Below are 15,529 nucleotides of genomic sequence, written 5' to 3'. Positions count from 1 at the left end.
CAGGCTCAAACCTGTCTAGCAAATGTTGCATTGAAGCACGGATATACTAGGATCCATTTCCTACAAAAATGAGTATGGCAAGCCGAGTGCAAAAATGAATGCCAATTATTATGCGAAGAAAAAAATGACACCATAGACCCATGATTCCTAATCTTGGGTATCCTGGGTGTTCTTGGACTGCAACTCCCAGAAAACCTGGTCAACACAGCTAGTGATGAAAGCTTCTGGGAGTTGCAGTCCAAGAACACTTAGGCAATGTATTCGCGAAGGCTTTCACGGCCGGGATTTAATGGCTGTTGTAGGTTTTTCGGGCTCTTTGGCTGTGTTCTGAAGGTTGTTCTTCCTGACTTTTCGCCAGTCTCTGAGGCCGCCATCTTCAGAGGACAGCACTATGTGCTCTGGTGTAGTTGGCTTTGGGAGTGCAGTATTTATGGCTGTGAAATGTGCTTTTGTCTTTTTTCTGTAGATGCGCGATTAGTGTGTCTTGTGGGTGTATTGTTGTGATAAGGAGGAGAGATTATCTGTCACTGTGGTTGATGGGTGTCATTAGCTGGTCTTTTGTGTGTAGCCAAGTTGAAGCAAAACTTCAACAAAAAAGAGGAAAGTTTGAAACTCAACAAAACTTGGCTCCCAGCTCTCAAAAATACAGCGTGCAAAAGGTCAACGAACTCTACCCAGCCACAAGGACAGGGGATCACTACACACTCGCGACTTGACTCCCCATCCCCGGTTTTTAAAGCCCCCATGTTGCTAGTGCCAACATGTCAGGGGCAGACAACGGAGGCTTACAAGGGCTGTGTACACTCTTGGAGATTGCACATCCGGCGAATGGGCTTCGGCTTTTTGCTGGCCTCACAGAAGCCCCGGTGGACCATCTTGTTATCGCTCTTCCTGCGGCATCCGTACTTGGTGTATTGGAACCCTGGAGAAGAAAGAAGCCAAAACAAAGAAACAAACAAACAAAGATGATTCCTGTGTTTGGTGGGGGGAAAATGAGTATGAAATTACCGTGGGGGAATTTCATAATTCCAGGACTCCCAAGTCCCAGGTGAGCTTCTGGGATGATTCAATGAGCCCTGATGGATTGGGAGAATCCATACAACATTGTTAGAGGTGGGATTTAAAACCTACACGCTTAGCTTGATTTTTGCAGCCCGCATTTTGAGGCTAGGTGCAGACATCTAGAAAGCTCCGTGGTTTAGGCATCTGGCTGCAGAGACAGAGGTTGGATGTTCAATTCCCCACTGGGCCTTCTGGGGAGAAGAGCCAGCCTGGGTGGCCTTGGGCAAGCTGCACAGCCCCAGGGCACCCCCAGAAGAAGGGAAGGCTAAACCACTTCTAAGGACTCTCTACATAGGGAACCCAGAAAGGGTCACCATTAAGTCAGAATTGACTTGACAGTGTGCAATTATTACTATTATGGACTTTTGTGATGTTTTCCACCAGCCACAGACAAGCTTTGCTCAGCCTGACAAAGGCTGTAAGGACAGAAAGCTAACATTTTTTTAAAAAATCATTTTGTCAGGCGTCTAACAGAGGTTTCAACTACTCTCAGCTTTGGATTGCATACAACGACCACATGTCTCTCCCTCCCCCCCTTTTGGATCATGGTTATTTAACTATTACTTTGGGCTTTGATTTACCCTAGCATTGCAATCCAGAACTTGCTGATCACTAGGAAAAGCTCAATAAAGGTAATACAAACGGGGGAACACCATAGACTCTTGGAACCAGGCAAGCGGTACGGCATGCCAAGCTAAGCATCCACCAGGTACAACTATGGATTTGTCTTCAGTTTGCTGAATTTGGCTGTTCTTGGTGGTTTAACTGAATTTTTAATCCCAGCTGTGATGGAGGCTTGTCATGTTCCTGTTACCCCAGATGGGAAACCCTGACATCTGAGCGTTCAGTCTGGAGGCATGCGGTGCATCATGGCCTCTCCCAATTTGAAGAGAACCTTGTCCAGCAGGCTGAGGCAAAGAGGCAGTCCCGAAAGCAGCAAAATCAGGGAGCTGGACAGGGGACAGATTGTATTTGTTTTCAGTGTAGAAGGGATGGTCACTCTCGAATTGGCCTTCTCAGCCACACTAGACGCTGTTCCAAGCCCTCTGTTCAGAGCACGTTACGGTAGTCTCTTGAGACTGAAGGATGTCTAATCTAATCTAATTTCCCTAGGCAAATGGAAACTCTTTTAGTTTCGAATGAAGGCAGAAAGGGCTAAAGGAAGTGTGTGTGTGTGTGTGGGGGGGAGAGTGCTGGCCACCTTTTGTTTAGAGGGATGGGTCATAAATTCCAAACCACACCCTTCCCTCCACAAGCACCTTGCACACAACTATCTCCATCTAAAAGGGCATACCTGGCCCCCAACAGTGGCCACAAAACTGTTGAGACTTTAACAGAAACCTATAATTTTGGAGCTCCCCCATGAACCTGGTGCACAGCCTGAGGAAGATGACTTATCATTGAAAGCTTGCTTTGTTTTATTTTTTTAATGGTCCAACAAAGGAATAACCTGTTTCTGCATTTGAATTGTTTTGAGGCCCACATGGCCTTGTCCTGATTTTTTTCTGAACTCAATTAAGGTGAAAACTTACTTTACATTGATCCGTTTTCACCTGTTTTTCCCCCAGGAGGAGCGAATGCAGATGTGCACAGAAAGGAGGCACGAAGCATTTATGGATAAACATGGGAAACTCATATGGATCAAAAATAAATCGATCGATCCATCCCTATTTAGGTATTTGGGCACAAAGTATGCTTACACACACACATATATACACACACACCTCCATGACCCTTCCTTTCCTCCCGATCCCCAGAATTTAAACGTTACCTCCTCCACAAGGCTTGGAACATTGAGACCAACTCTTCAAGGCCCACTCGAAGGTGTCCAGTTCTTCTTGAAGAACGTTGTTGCTGTTGACGTTGGGCACAGAGTCTTCGTGGATGATGTATTTGTAAGTGAGGCTGGATTGTGTATCGTTGTCCTGGGGAATGACCTGGAAAAGGAGGACCAAGGGACACAACTTGAAGCTCTCAGAAAATACGGGTGGGTCCTCTCTTTACCCCGTTCAGTTAGGATGTGAAGTCAACTGAGCCAGAAGTAAGGGAAGACAATATTTAGTATCTCTTAGTTGGCAAACCTTGGAGGGAGGGTACTCTGCCTGAAGCCTTTTCTTCTTGTACAGTTAGCAGCTGCTTCGGATTTGGGACCACTTGTTTTGTCAGTGTTAGTAGACCACATGGGGTCTGTGCTTAATAGGCAACGCTCTTGGGCCCCCATAGCATCCACAGACATACCCCAAAATTTAAATTTTCTTGGGGGGGGGAAATCAGCCCTGCCAGGAATCGTGGGGACATTTTGAGGGGGATCCCATTACCCTTTGGGGCTCCCATAGCTCCAAAAAGTTATTTTAAAACACATTTTTTTTGCCACAAGAGGGTGTTTTAATCCAGTAGGAGTTATGTATCTGTGGGGGACTGGTGCCAAGCAGAATATAGTGAACTCTATTTTAATAGTGAATGCTATGCATAGCATTGTCTCTGGCTCCTCCTACTAGCTAGTTCTACTAATGACATCATAGAAATATATGAAAAATTTGGGGTAAGGTCACATAGCTGCCCTTCAGGATCCAGAGATGAGTGGATGTCAACTCAGAGCCTCTTGATCCCTTCATTGCTCCTGCGGCAAAACACTCAAATACAATCGAGGCAGAAAAATAGGAACGGCGAAGAATGACAACAGAGCATGGTCGCGTGTCATATTTTAAAGGGAAAGGCAGACACAAGAAAGGGGATATATTAAATGTAGAAAAAAGGAGAATGAAAGTGTGATGCTGTTGGGAAAGGTTTTATTGATACTATTGTGTAGCTCATGCATTTCAGGGAAGAACTAATGTGTATTTCCCTTGCTTTACGGCCATGCTGGAACTTTCTCTGACAGCGTCAGACTTTTCAAGTGGTGAGGACCTGGGATGGTGGCAGTTTATCCATTATTACATAGAATAATGTGGTGCTGGAGGAGACTCTTGAGAGTCCCTTGGACTGCAAAAACAAACCTATCCATTCTGAAGGAAATCAACCCTGAGTGCTCACTGGAAGGACACATCCTGAAGCTGAGGCTCCAATACTTTGGCCATCTCATGAGGAGAGAAGACTCCCTGGAAAAGACCTTGATGTTGGGAAAGTGTGAAGGCAAGAGGAGAAGGGGATGACAGAGGATGAGATGGATGGACAGTGTCATTGAAGCGACCAACATGAATTTGACCCATCTCCAAGAGGCAGTGGAAGACAGGAGGTCCTGGTGTGCTCTGGTCCATGGGGTCACAAAGAGTCGGACACGACTAAACGACTAAACAACAACAAAAAGTAGAATCCCTTGGTAATCAGCTCCTTGGTGTTATTAGGCCAAATGGTTTGGGACCCCAGTACAGGACAGAACTCCCCTTCTTCCAGGGGGAAGCTGCTTGCTCAACCCATGCATCTCAGGCCAGGTGGCTCAGGATGATGACCCTGAGGGAGGCCCAGAAGGAGAAAACAAGGACCACGGCCTTCTCAATGGTGGCTCCTATGATCTGGAATGAACTGCCACCCAAGATTCATCTGACCCCTTCTTTGGAGATTTTTAAGAAGTCTCTAAAACTTTTTTTTTAAATTGTGGCAGACTTTCCAAATCATGCCATTCCTAACAGCTCTGCTTGAGCCTAGGCTTAACATATGCAGTCACAAAATGATTTTACACTTAAATTCATTTTTATTTGTTGCTTAAAATCAAATTGTACGTTTACTGTTGTCTTAGGGTTATACACTGGCCAGAACGACCACTGGTCAGATGGGTGGGTTTAAAAATCCAATAAATGAGCAAATAAGCTATATCAGATGGGCAACTTAGGGAAATTCTGTTTTAATGACCAAACTTGTTCTTGTGGAAATGGAGAAATTGAACATGTTATTTTTCACTGCAGAATGCATGATGATTGCAGGAAGAAGTTGATCTCTCCACTAATAGGTGTCTCTCCGCACGGTAGCCCTACAGATTTGTTACTGTCCTGTTTAGAGGGTGTGTCCACTTATATTACTGACAGGATGTCTACATTTTTATTGATTGCTATGAGAACTAGAGAGAAAATGTTGCAAACACCTTGAAAGAAGGATTCATATACTCCACATAGGAGTTTTCTGTTATGTTCTGTTTTTTTATAATCTTGCTGGTCTGAGACCGTAATAAAGAATGATAATGATGACCGACCGACCGACCAACCAACCAACCAACCAACCAACCAGCAGATAATAAATCAAGGGAGGGGGGAGACTGGAATTTTATGTCAGTGTAATGGAACCAGCATAACTTTGGCAGGTGAACTGTCTGAAATTAAGGAATCACCAAAGACAATGACGTAAGTCAAACTTATGTACTGTTGCCTACCATGTGCTCACATTCCCAGCAAGGAACACAGATAGGGCTGTCATATGTGCCTGGCAGGTGATTTTGCTTCAGCTTGGAAGGGAGAGAATTTATTTATTTATTTATTTGATTTATATCCCGCCCATCTGGTAAGTCGGTACCACTCTGAGCGGCTAACACAAAAGTATAGAATTATAATAACATAAGTACAAAATATCAATAACAGAACATAGTAATCATAAATAATAAATAGGAAAGGAAGAAAGAAATAATTTAGATTAGCTTAGAAGCTGGCAGGAGGGAAGGCCTTGACATAAAGCCATGTTTTTAATTGAGTTTTGAATGTACCCAGTGAAGGGGCCGCGCGAATCTCAGGAGGGAGATTGTTCCAAAGGCGAGGAGCCACCGCCGAGAAGGCCCGGTTTCGTGTCTTCTCCCTCCGGGCCTCTCTCGGCATCAGGCTCCTCAGCCTCACCTCCTGGCTCGCGCGGGTGGTCCGGGTAGAACTTGGTGGGAGAAGGCGTTCCGCCAAGTATCGAGGTCCCAAACCGTTTAGGGCCTTATAAGTGAGCATTAAAACTTTGAAGTCGATACGGAAACGAATGGGCAGCCAGTGCAGTCTAGCCAGGATGGGGGAGATATGATGATATTTTCTCCCTCTGGTGAGGAGTCTGGCTGCTGCATTCTGCACCATCTGAAGTTTCTGTATCAGCCTCAAAGGTAGCCCCACGTTAGAATGATTCTAACGCAGCGACATAAGTATCTCCTCAATAGTTTTGTGAGCAAACACCCCATGTGTCATACATGAAGAAAGAATCCACACAGGATGACTTACCAACACAACAATGGCATCATGCAATGGGCCATCAGTCTGAAGGGTTTCTATGTCATCTTCGATGTGATACTCCCATTCTATGCCAAGATCAATGAATGAACGAGAGCTGGAACCTTCTCCTTTGCCGTTGAGAATATAATGCCCCGTTGCCTGGTTCTTAATGGCTAGAAAGAGGGAAACTAATTGTAATCAATTATGGAAACCAAGGATTTGCCTTCTCAAGGGCAACACGAAATGTGTTGTCAGTGTATCTTTTCCAGTCCATGATTCCTAGGTTCTGCTTTGCTCATCGAGACCCAATCAATCCCCCTTCCTGTCTTACTTCAAGACATTTCATTTCAGCCCTCTGCAAAACTGATATGGATCTATTTTGGGTCAAGCCAAGCATCTCTATTGAGAGAGGAAGATGAATACATCTCAGAGAAAAGGGGTCAAAAAGGCACATGCAATAAGAAGCCAGAGGAAACTTCCGTTTTCTGTGTGAAGAGATCTAAGGTGTTTAATAACAGGATATGATCAGCCCTTCCGCAGAGCATTGTAAGTGTTTTAAGTGCTTCTGACACATTGTCCCAATGATTGTTCTATGTCAGTACTGTAACTCCCACCCAACCACCTTCGGACCCTGCTCCCAAACAATCCCATGGCTGGCGGAAATTAGCTGTTGTTCCAAACAAAGAGAATTGTGTTCTTGGAAGCTATTAGGAGGGAAGATCACATTACAAGTGTTTGTCTGCTTGTAGGTTTGTTTTAAAGGAAGTCTTTCTCTTTTTCCTTAAGCTAGGAGAGGTTCCTTTTTGATAAAGCAGGCCCAGAGAAAAAAGGAGAATAAAAAATGTCAAGAGAATAAATCAGTTCAGGGGAAGATAGTCCTCGTTTATCATCTCTCGAAACGACACAAAAATGATTCTCTTGTGTATTCATCTTGGTCTAAATGTATACCATCTTATTCTTACCTTGTGTATTACAACAGGACACATGTATACATGGAGGATTGGTTTCCCCCACACATACACGCCGCGGATGCTGGAAAACGCGGAATATAGACAACACTCTACATAGCATGGTCTCTGGCTCCCTCTAGTGGCCAGTTCTGGTAACTTCATATTTAGAAATGTATTGTTCCATATACAGCGGTGCCTTGACTTATGAACTTAATCTGTATTGGAATGGTGGCCGTAAGTCAAAACGTTCGTAAGTCAAAGGACCATTTCCCATAGGAATGCACTGAAAACTGATTAATCCATTCTGGCCAAAGGGGGAAAAAATACCAATAAATGAATATAAAACACTGCAAGTCCCACGCTGGGACCGCAAAAATAAATAAATAAATAAATAAATAAATAAATAAATAAATAAATAAATAAATAAATAAATAAAATTTAAAAAAAATCCAAAAATAAGCATTGGAGCAAGTCCTACACTGGGACTGAAAAAAAAAACCCGCACCAAAAAAACCCGAAACAACACAGAAATGTACCCCCCCAGCTCAAGCATACCCTCCAAGCCCCCCCAGAGCACAACTTTTTTAAAAGAAAAAAAGCAGCACCTTACCGGTCCGAAGCCTCCCAGGGGTTTCCCGCTGCCGCGATTAGCACCATCAGAGGCCTCCAAGGGCTTCCCCACCACTGCCGGAGGCCTCTTGGGGGGGGTCCCCTGCCGCCTTTCTCTGACACCGAAAGGGCCCTCCGGCCTTTCTCAGCAGGTCTGCCACTTCTTTAAGGCAGCGGGGGAAGCCCGGGGGGGGGGGGCCCTCCGACGGTGGTGGAGAAGTTGTGCGCCATCTGAGAAAGGCCGGAGGGCCCTTTCGGTGGTGGAGAAAGGCGGCAGAGCCCCCCCCCCGGCTTATCCCACCCCCTTTCTCTGCCCCTGAGAGGCCTCCTGTGGCGGCAGGGAAGCCCTGGGAGGCTTCAGACCGGTAAGGTACTGCTTTTTTTCTTTTAAAAAAGGCTGAGCCTCCCTTTCCCTAACCATTGGGGTGAAAGAGCTACAAAGAAGGAGCCTCTTCGCCACCAATGATTAGGTTTTTTTTTTTTTTTTTTTGAATTTCCTGCCCCTTTCCCCTGCCTTTTTTGGTCCGGCTGCAAGTCAAAATGAAATTTTGCAGCCGGAGCTGTTCGTAAGTCAAATTGTTCGTAAGTCAAGGCACCACTGTATAAGATGCCCCATGTATAAGACACCCCCCCTTTTCCAACCCAAAATTAAGAAATCAATACTTCAGAAGAGACATGATGCAGGAGCTGTGGTGAAGAAGGTTTGTGTGTGCATTGTGTGTAGACAGGAGACCTCTTGACAGCTTGTATATAAGCTGAACCAAATGTAAGGAGAAAACCATCGAGAACAAAGGTGGATTACAAATGCCGCCTAGAGTGGTCACAATGACCAGATAGGTGGGGTATAAATTTAATTAGTTAATTTAATTAATTAAATTGGTCCAGTGACGGACCAATTCGCTTCTCATCTTTGGAAAATTAATTAATTAATTAATTTCCAAAGATGAGAAGCGAATTGGTCTGTCACCGGACCCAAGAGGCAATCCCACCCCTTGCAAGCTAGCACAGGCCCTGCTCTGGAGCATCTTCTGGAAAGCGGGGTCAGAGTTTGGCATTGGGGCTCTGGACGCAATGGCCAAACACAAGCAAAGAAGCACTTACCAAGAATGTGAGGGGAAGCCTCGTCTTCTTGGACAGCCACATGTCTAGCACCCGGTGGGATGTCAAACATCTTAAGGTAGCCTTTGGCATGCGCCGCAAGAGTTTTTTGGGAGGAAGCAGAGAAGAGAAGAAAAGGAAAAAAAAACCATTGCAAGGGTTAGCAAGCAGCAAGAAGAGGTAGCCCCTCTTGCAGAGAAGGTGCATCCATGGGACCCATGAACCTTAAAGAGAGACATGTTTGCAGCACTGGCGATTAGGTTGCCTCACATTCTCCATCTGGGGAGGAGGGGAGAGCAAGCGAACCGTGATTGCAAACCACTTACTTTGTTATGTTCTGTAGAGACCATAGCAATCCAGACAACTGAGACAAAGCATCTATGTTTCCTAGGTTTTGGGATATGGAAAACAGGAAGCTGGGGGTTGGGGCGTCAGCTCCTCCTGATTACAGAAACTGGATCCTTAAATCTGCAGCGTGGCGTATACGCATTACTTAAGAGGAGTTGTGCTGGCTGGACCACTCAAAGCATCTGGTTGAGGATCCAGAGGTTGGGAGTTCAGTTCCCCGCTGTGCTTCCCGGAAGAGCCAGTCTGTGTGGCTTTGGGCAAGCTGCACACTCCGAGGATGCCCCCAGAAGAAGGGAATGACAAGCCAGTTCTGTACATACTCTACCCAGACAACCCTGAAAAAGGTCGCCGTAAATCAGAATCTACTTGATGGTACATGATTCTTAATACAAAGAGTTATCTCTTGGGTCCCAATGACTGGAGGCAACCTGAAAAAGAGCAAGAATGGCTAACAGCAGCTCAACAGAATCTCGGGTAGACTGTTTAACCACAGACTTAATCAAATACAGTGGTGCCTTGCTTATCGATTGCCCCGCATTACGACAAATCCACTTTATGACAATCTTTTTGCGGTCACAATTGAGATCACAAAATGATGGTCAAAATGGGGGAATTTCACTTTGTGATGATTGTTTCCCTGCTTCGGGAACCGATTCTTCGCAAAACGATGTTTTTAGAACAGCTGATCGGCAGTTTCAAAATGGCAGTCGGGTAATTAAAATGGCTCCCCGCTGTGTTTAGGGACAGATTCCTAGCTATACAGGCAGTGAAAATGGCTGCCGTATGGAGGATCTTCGCTGGACGGTGAGTTTTTACCTCATTGGAACATACTGAACGGGTTTCAATGTGTTTCAATGGGGTTTTTATTTTCGCTGTACGATGTTTTCACTTAACAGCGATTTTCCTGGAACGGATTATCGTCATTAAGCGAGGCACCACTGACTTAACAGTCAGAAGGTTCTCATTGTTGTACAGATCAGGAAGCCCTAATAGGAAACATAGAAAGTTTGCCTATTTCAGCAATGTCTGGAAGTGACTGGCCGGTATTGAGAAGTGAAGTGGGAAAAAAAAGAGAGAAAAGAATAAAGACCGGTTCAATGGTAGCCATGGATGCCAACTTTCTGCAATGGGGCAAAACTTACCAAGCATATTTTTAGATTCGCTGGTTTCAGAAACAGACACATCACGAGCTCCTTTGGGCAGGATGAATGCACCTCTCGTCTTCCCTTAAACAGAATTTTTGTAGTTGTTAGTGACAACTAACAAAAGTCTTGAGTTTCATTGACTATGTTATCTGTGTCCATTCTATCAAGCATACCACTTAGTTTTTTTAAAATAAAAATCCTTTTTTTTGTACATATAGCAATAGTTCTTTCAAAATAATAGTCAATGAAAGTTAAGACTATGAAAAAACCAGTTAGATACTTGCAGATTTCATTTTCCAGAAACTTCAGTTCATTTTGGCACCTCTTGCTTAATTGTTTCCCTGTTGGAAGAGGCTGGTTAGACTTTGCTTTGGAAATACCAAGGCTAAATAAAGAAGTACATAACACAAGTGACACATCATTGTGGAATAGAATACTCAATACTTCTCTCCTCCAAACATCACGGAGAAAATGTTTTCCTTGAATTTGAAAATGTCTGGTTTTTTTTTTATTGTTTTCCTACAACTCTCAGAATCTCCCAACCAGGATGGCCACTGGCTAAGGACTCTGAAGGATTCTGGATACTGTAGTCCAAAAAGGAACTTCCCTAGTCTCTGTGTCTGGAATCCAATGGCTAGCCCCAGCCATATGGCTCATCCTCCCTTTCTCTGCCCCCCCTTTCCCCCCTATTCCACTAGCCCCAACCATAACGGACTCATTGAATCACCTCTCATCAATTGATTTAATGGGTCTGGTCTTGCTGAGAATGGCCACTGGGTTGAGTCCAACATTTCCCCCGTACATCTGTCTCTGTTCAGCCACAGACGGGAAAGGATTCAACAGCTGCCTTGAACTCCGAGCTGCCTTGAACTGTCCTACTAGGTTGTGCAGTCAACTATTCACAAGACCAGTTCAGATGTGTGCCAATCAACTGGGAAAGTCCATTTCCAGTTGACTTCAAATGATCATATACTCTCGAGTGCGAAGTTCAGTATGGGTTACGATTGGGACCACAGGGCTGTGTAGAAACTAGGAGAATCAGCTCACATTACCGTATTTTTCGCACCATAAGACGCACTTTTCCCCCACAAAACAGGGGGGTGGAAAGTTTGTGCGTCTTATGGAGCGAAGAAAACAGATTATATTTTCCCGTTTTCTTCTCCTAAAAATTGGTGCGTCTTATGGAGCGAAAAATACGGTAATTTAAACCTATCTTTTATCTTTTCTGCTTTGAACTAAGCAGATAACCCTGCCCCCAGATGTGCTTAGACTATAATTCCCCAAAGTCTTCACTATTAGCTGTCCTGGCCAGGATTTCTGGGAGTTGTAGTCCAAGAACATCTGGGGACCAAAAGTTGCCTTACAGGAATAAAAAAGCACAGCTAAGCAGAAATTATTACTCTTGGAACCAGCCTAGAAGAGCAAAGATGAAGTCTGACCCTCCAGATTTTCCGACCTACAATGCCCATCGGCCCCACTCGTCTGGGACAATGGCTAGGGACTATAGGAGTTGTCGGTCAACACTTCTCAAGAGCCAGGGGCTCCTTGCGTCCACACCAGAAGTATCTCCGATGGCAGCTCTCCCCATATGTGAAAGGAGATCAAAAAAGGATTATTGCACTTCTGCCATTCCTTTAGAATCTTAATTTGAGATGCAAAACTGTGTTGGAAATGTTCCTGGTGAACTGTATGAACTGCTGGCATTGTAGAAGAATGTTTGGTGCCCAAAGCAAAATGGCCACCGATGGCCCCCTGTGGTTCAAGGAACAGAGCTTGTTTAACTCTACTTGGCCTTCAAGGGACATGTTTAATAGGAAACAAACTCTGCGGCATCAACAGATGCAGGAATGTGGGGTGGGCAAAGCATGGCCTGTGGTTTGCCATGCTCCCCCTCAGAGCATCTCAGTGCAGGCCTTACATACCTAAGACGTTCCCTCACACACACACCCCATTACTACAAATGCAGCACTGAAGCAGACGGCAATTTGGAATTCTTAGAGATGGAACTATTCTTACCAGGCTTCTTGGGGGTTCGGGTGAAGGTCCCTTTTACTGTCCGACAATGAGAGTTATCTCCCCCGCATACGCCACACTTGTCTTCCGCTTTGTTAGATCCAATCTCCTTGTCACAGCCGACTTTCTGCGGAAAGAAATTCAAACCGTCATCAGCAGAACGGAGAGGTTCAGAACTGTTACAGAGCAGCTTGAAGGCACGTCAATCTGGGAAAATGACAGATAAATGGGACCACCATCGGAGGTGAGTTTCAGCCATGCCCTAATATTTATCAGGTCTTGTGTTCAGATCAGCTCTCTAGCAAAGAAAGAGAGAAATAGCCATGAGTGTAGGGACCCTTCTGTTGTCAAGGAACCCCCTCTTGCCATATGTTATGGCTGTTTCCCCATGTACGATCCTAGGACTGTCCGACTCTTCCTTGTAATGCATCAGATCATGATCCATCTAGGTTAGAATTGTCAATACAGTTGTGCCCCACTTAACGATTACAACGCATTACGACGAATCTGCTTCACAACGATGTTTTCAATGTTTTTTTTTCGCTTTGCGAAGATCGGTTCCCTGCTTCGGGAACCGATTCTTCGCATTACGACGATCAAAACAGCTGATCGTTGGGTTTTCAAAATGGCCGTCGGGTGCTGAAAATGGCTCCCTGCTGTGCTTAGGGACAGATTCCTCGCTATACAGGCACCGAAAATGGCCACTGTATGGAGGATCTTCACTGGACGGTGAGTTTTTAGCCCATTGGAATGCACTAACCAGGTTTTAATGTGTTTCAATGGGTTTTTTATTTTCGCTTTACGACGTTTTTGCTCTACAGCAATTTCGCTGGAATGAATTAACGTCATTAAGCGAGGCACCACTGTATTGATTGGTAGGAGCTTTTCTAATTCTGAGACTGTGGGGCCTTGTCCATGCAAAAAGTTATGTCATCTAGAACCCTTGACCGAGGTCAACCCAAAAGCATCCATGGCAGATGGATATGCTGCCCAATGTATCTGAAAACTTCTAGGACTCACCACACACTCTCCTCGCACACAGATGCTGAACGGGTCTTTGTATGAACAGCGGGTTCCATCGTGGGCCAGCTGCTTCATGTAAGCAACATCTCCTGTCTCTCTGGACTGGCAGTACAGCTGGCACCTTTTGGTGGCTACAGAGTAGAGAAATTAAGTCAAAAGGTACACGTGGATGCAACTGAAGTTTGAAACCGTTCTTACATGGGAAAAGCTATGAAAGCATTAAACTTTCATTTTTTAACCACCAATCAGAAACCTTAAAATAATTAGAGGTAGAGTGATGGAACAATACTTCAAATTTAGAGTTAGCATTCTGCAATATTCAGACTGTATCACACGCATTACCCTGATGAAAAACTGTCCACAGTCCTGCGTGGGAGGTAGAGATTGGAGTTTTCGATGTTCGGGGCTACAAACATCATAATCCCTCATTCTGGGAGTTCCACCTACTTTGCGGTTAGCTCACTAACACCAAAATGTTCTTTTCTTAATTTTTTTTTAGATGTGTTACTCTCTTTTCACACAATAATGAATGTAACATTAGCACATGGAATTCAATGTGTTATTCCCAAAGTCAGGACTAAGGTTTACTGGAGCTTGCTTGTACAGGAGCCTCCTGATCAGAGATGGGCATCAACCACTTTTTCGGTCGTTAATGCTGATTTGTTTCGAACAGGTTTCCGGTGCTTCAAAGCCCCACCTCCTCAGGCAGCCGCCCACTCAGAGGCAGTGCCAGAGGAGGTGGGGCAAGGAAGCCAGGCCGCTGCCTCTGAGGAGATCCCTGCCAGAGGAGGCAGGGCTTGGAAGTGCCAAACACCTGTCTGGCCACAAAACAAATCGGCAGAAACGGCTGACCTGGCGGTTTGTGCCCATCTCTACTCCTGATTGTTCAGTTGTACCCCACATTGATCTACAGAATGCACAATTGACTTGTTTGAAGGTCTAGGAGCATTTGCTTGAAATGATGGGGTGCAGCCATATGCAAACCTATCACCTGGGAATAGGAAATAGTCTTAGTTTGAGTCAGACCACTGGTCTATCGAGTCCAATATTCTCAACGCTGACTGGCAGCAGTGGCTCTCCATGGCTTGAGGCAAATGTCCCCTCCTAGTTCAAGCTGAAGACCCTTGGCATGACTTGATGGCTTCCCATCCGAGGAATAACAAGAGCCACTCCTGCTTGGTTCCCCAAAGACTATATGAGTTCAGGGTGAGATAATACTAACCCCACCCCATCTTTCCTTCTCCCTCTTCTTCCCGCCTCTCCTTCCTATATGATCCAAGATATCGAAAGAGACATAAAAATCTGCCCCGAGAACATGTTTTTAGATCAATCCCTTTCTTCTTCAGTCATTGTTCTTTGTATGAGAAGGCTTTTCAAGCTGATAGATCAGAAAGTCCCTAAAATGATCTAGTAGAATTTATCCCCTTATTTCTGTTCAATTGACTATTAAATTGCATTATTATTATTATTGCCATTTAGGAGATGAAGAGGCAACCATAGAATTTAGAAGTAGACTTCTTAATGGTTCCCCTAGAGAAACGTAAAGGCTTGTTAGGGAGAAAATGATCTTCCTCCCCCCCCCCCCCAGGAGGTGGCTCAGTCTTTTCAACTCCCACTGCTTTGTCATGTTTGCATCAATGCTCTTGAAGAACAGGGAACGGTGCAAATCAGCATCATTGCTTACCATCTGGATGCTCGTATGGCAGCCAGTGGTGCTTGCTGTTTTGATACTCAAAATGCGAGTTGCGCTGTTGACACTGCTGGGCTCGGAAGTCCTCGTAAAGTTTTGGACACTCTTCCATGTTGCAGAGCTGGTATTCGAAATTGACGCCAGGACAATCTTGGCCTCCATTAACTGGCCTTTGGGCGACAAAAGGTTAGAAAACAGGACAGATCAAGAATGTGTGAGAGACCCCCTCGGGGCAACAAATTCCATTGACCCATCTTGATGCTTTGTCTATCAAGCAGGGGGTCGAGAAGCAACGTCCCACCGAAAAAGATGTGGCAATGGCTTCACTTTGGCAGCTGCTCAGAAAGGATGGGAGTTGTAGTCCTCTAACTTCAGGACAGCCATACGTGTCCCTCCATTTATAAACATCTGGACCCTCTTTCC

The 15,529-nt window shown here is 45.0% G+C and overlaps 1 protein-coding gene across 1 annotated transcript in view; it reads right to left on the bottom strand.

The window, feature by feature from the left end:
- The window catches only part of ADAMTS3 (ADAM metallopeptidase with thrombospondin type 1 motif 3), a 135,793-nt gene that overhangs the window by 14,126 nt on the left and 106,138 nt on the right, over positions 1-15,529 (bottom strand). The window contains exons 13-19 of the mRNA XM_073002096.2: positions 15,101-15,276; positions 13,414-13,547; positions 12,397-12,520; positions 8,891-8,971; positions 6,240-6,403; positions 2,834-2,999; positions 790-922 (exon numbers count right to left, since the gene is read on the bottom strand). Coding sequence (XP_072858197.2) covers positions 790-922; positions 2,834-2,999; positions 6,240-6,403; positions 8,891-8,971; positions 12,397-12,520; positions 13,414-13,547; positions 15,101-15,276 — 978 coding nt within the window. The remainder of the gene's footprint in view (positions 1-789; positions 923-2,833; positions 3,000-6,239; positions 6,404-8,890; positions 8,972-12,396; positions 12,521-13,413; positions 13,548-15,100; positions 15,277-15,529) is intronic.

Source organism: Pogona vitticeps, chromosome 5 (genome assembly GCF_051106095.1).
Source record: "Pogona vitticeps strain Pit_001003342236 chromosome 5, PviZW2.1, whole genome shotgun sequence".
NCBI lineage: Eukaryota > Metazoa > Chordata > Lepidosauria > Squamata > Agamidae > Pogona > Pogona vitticeps.
The sequence above is the reverse complement of the archived record's forward strand: the minus strand, read 5'-3'. Positions and strand labels throughout refer to the sequence as shown.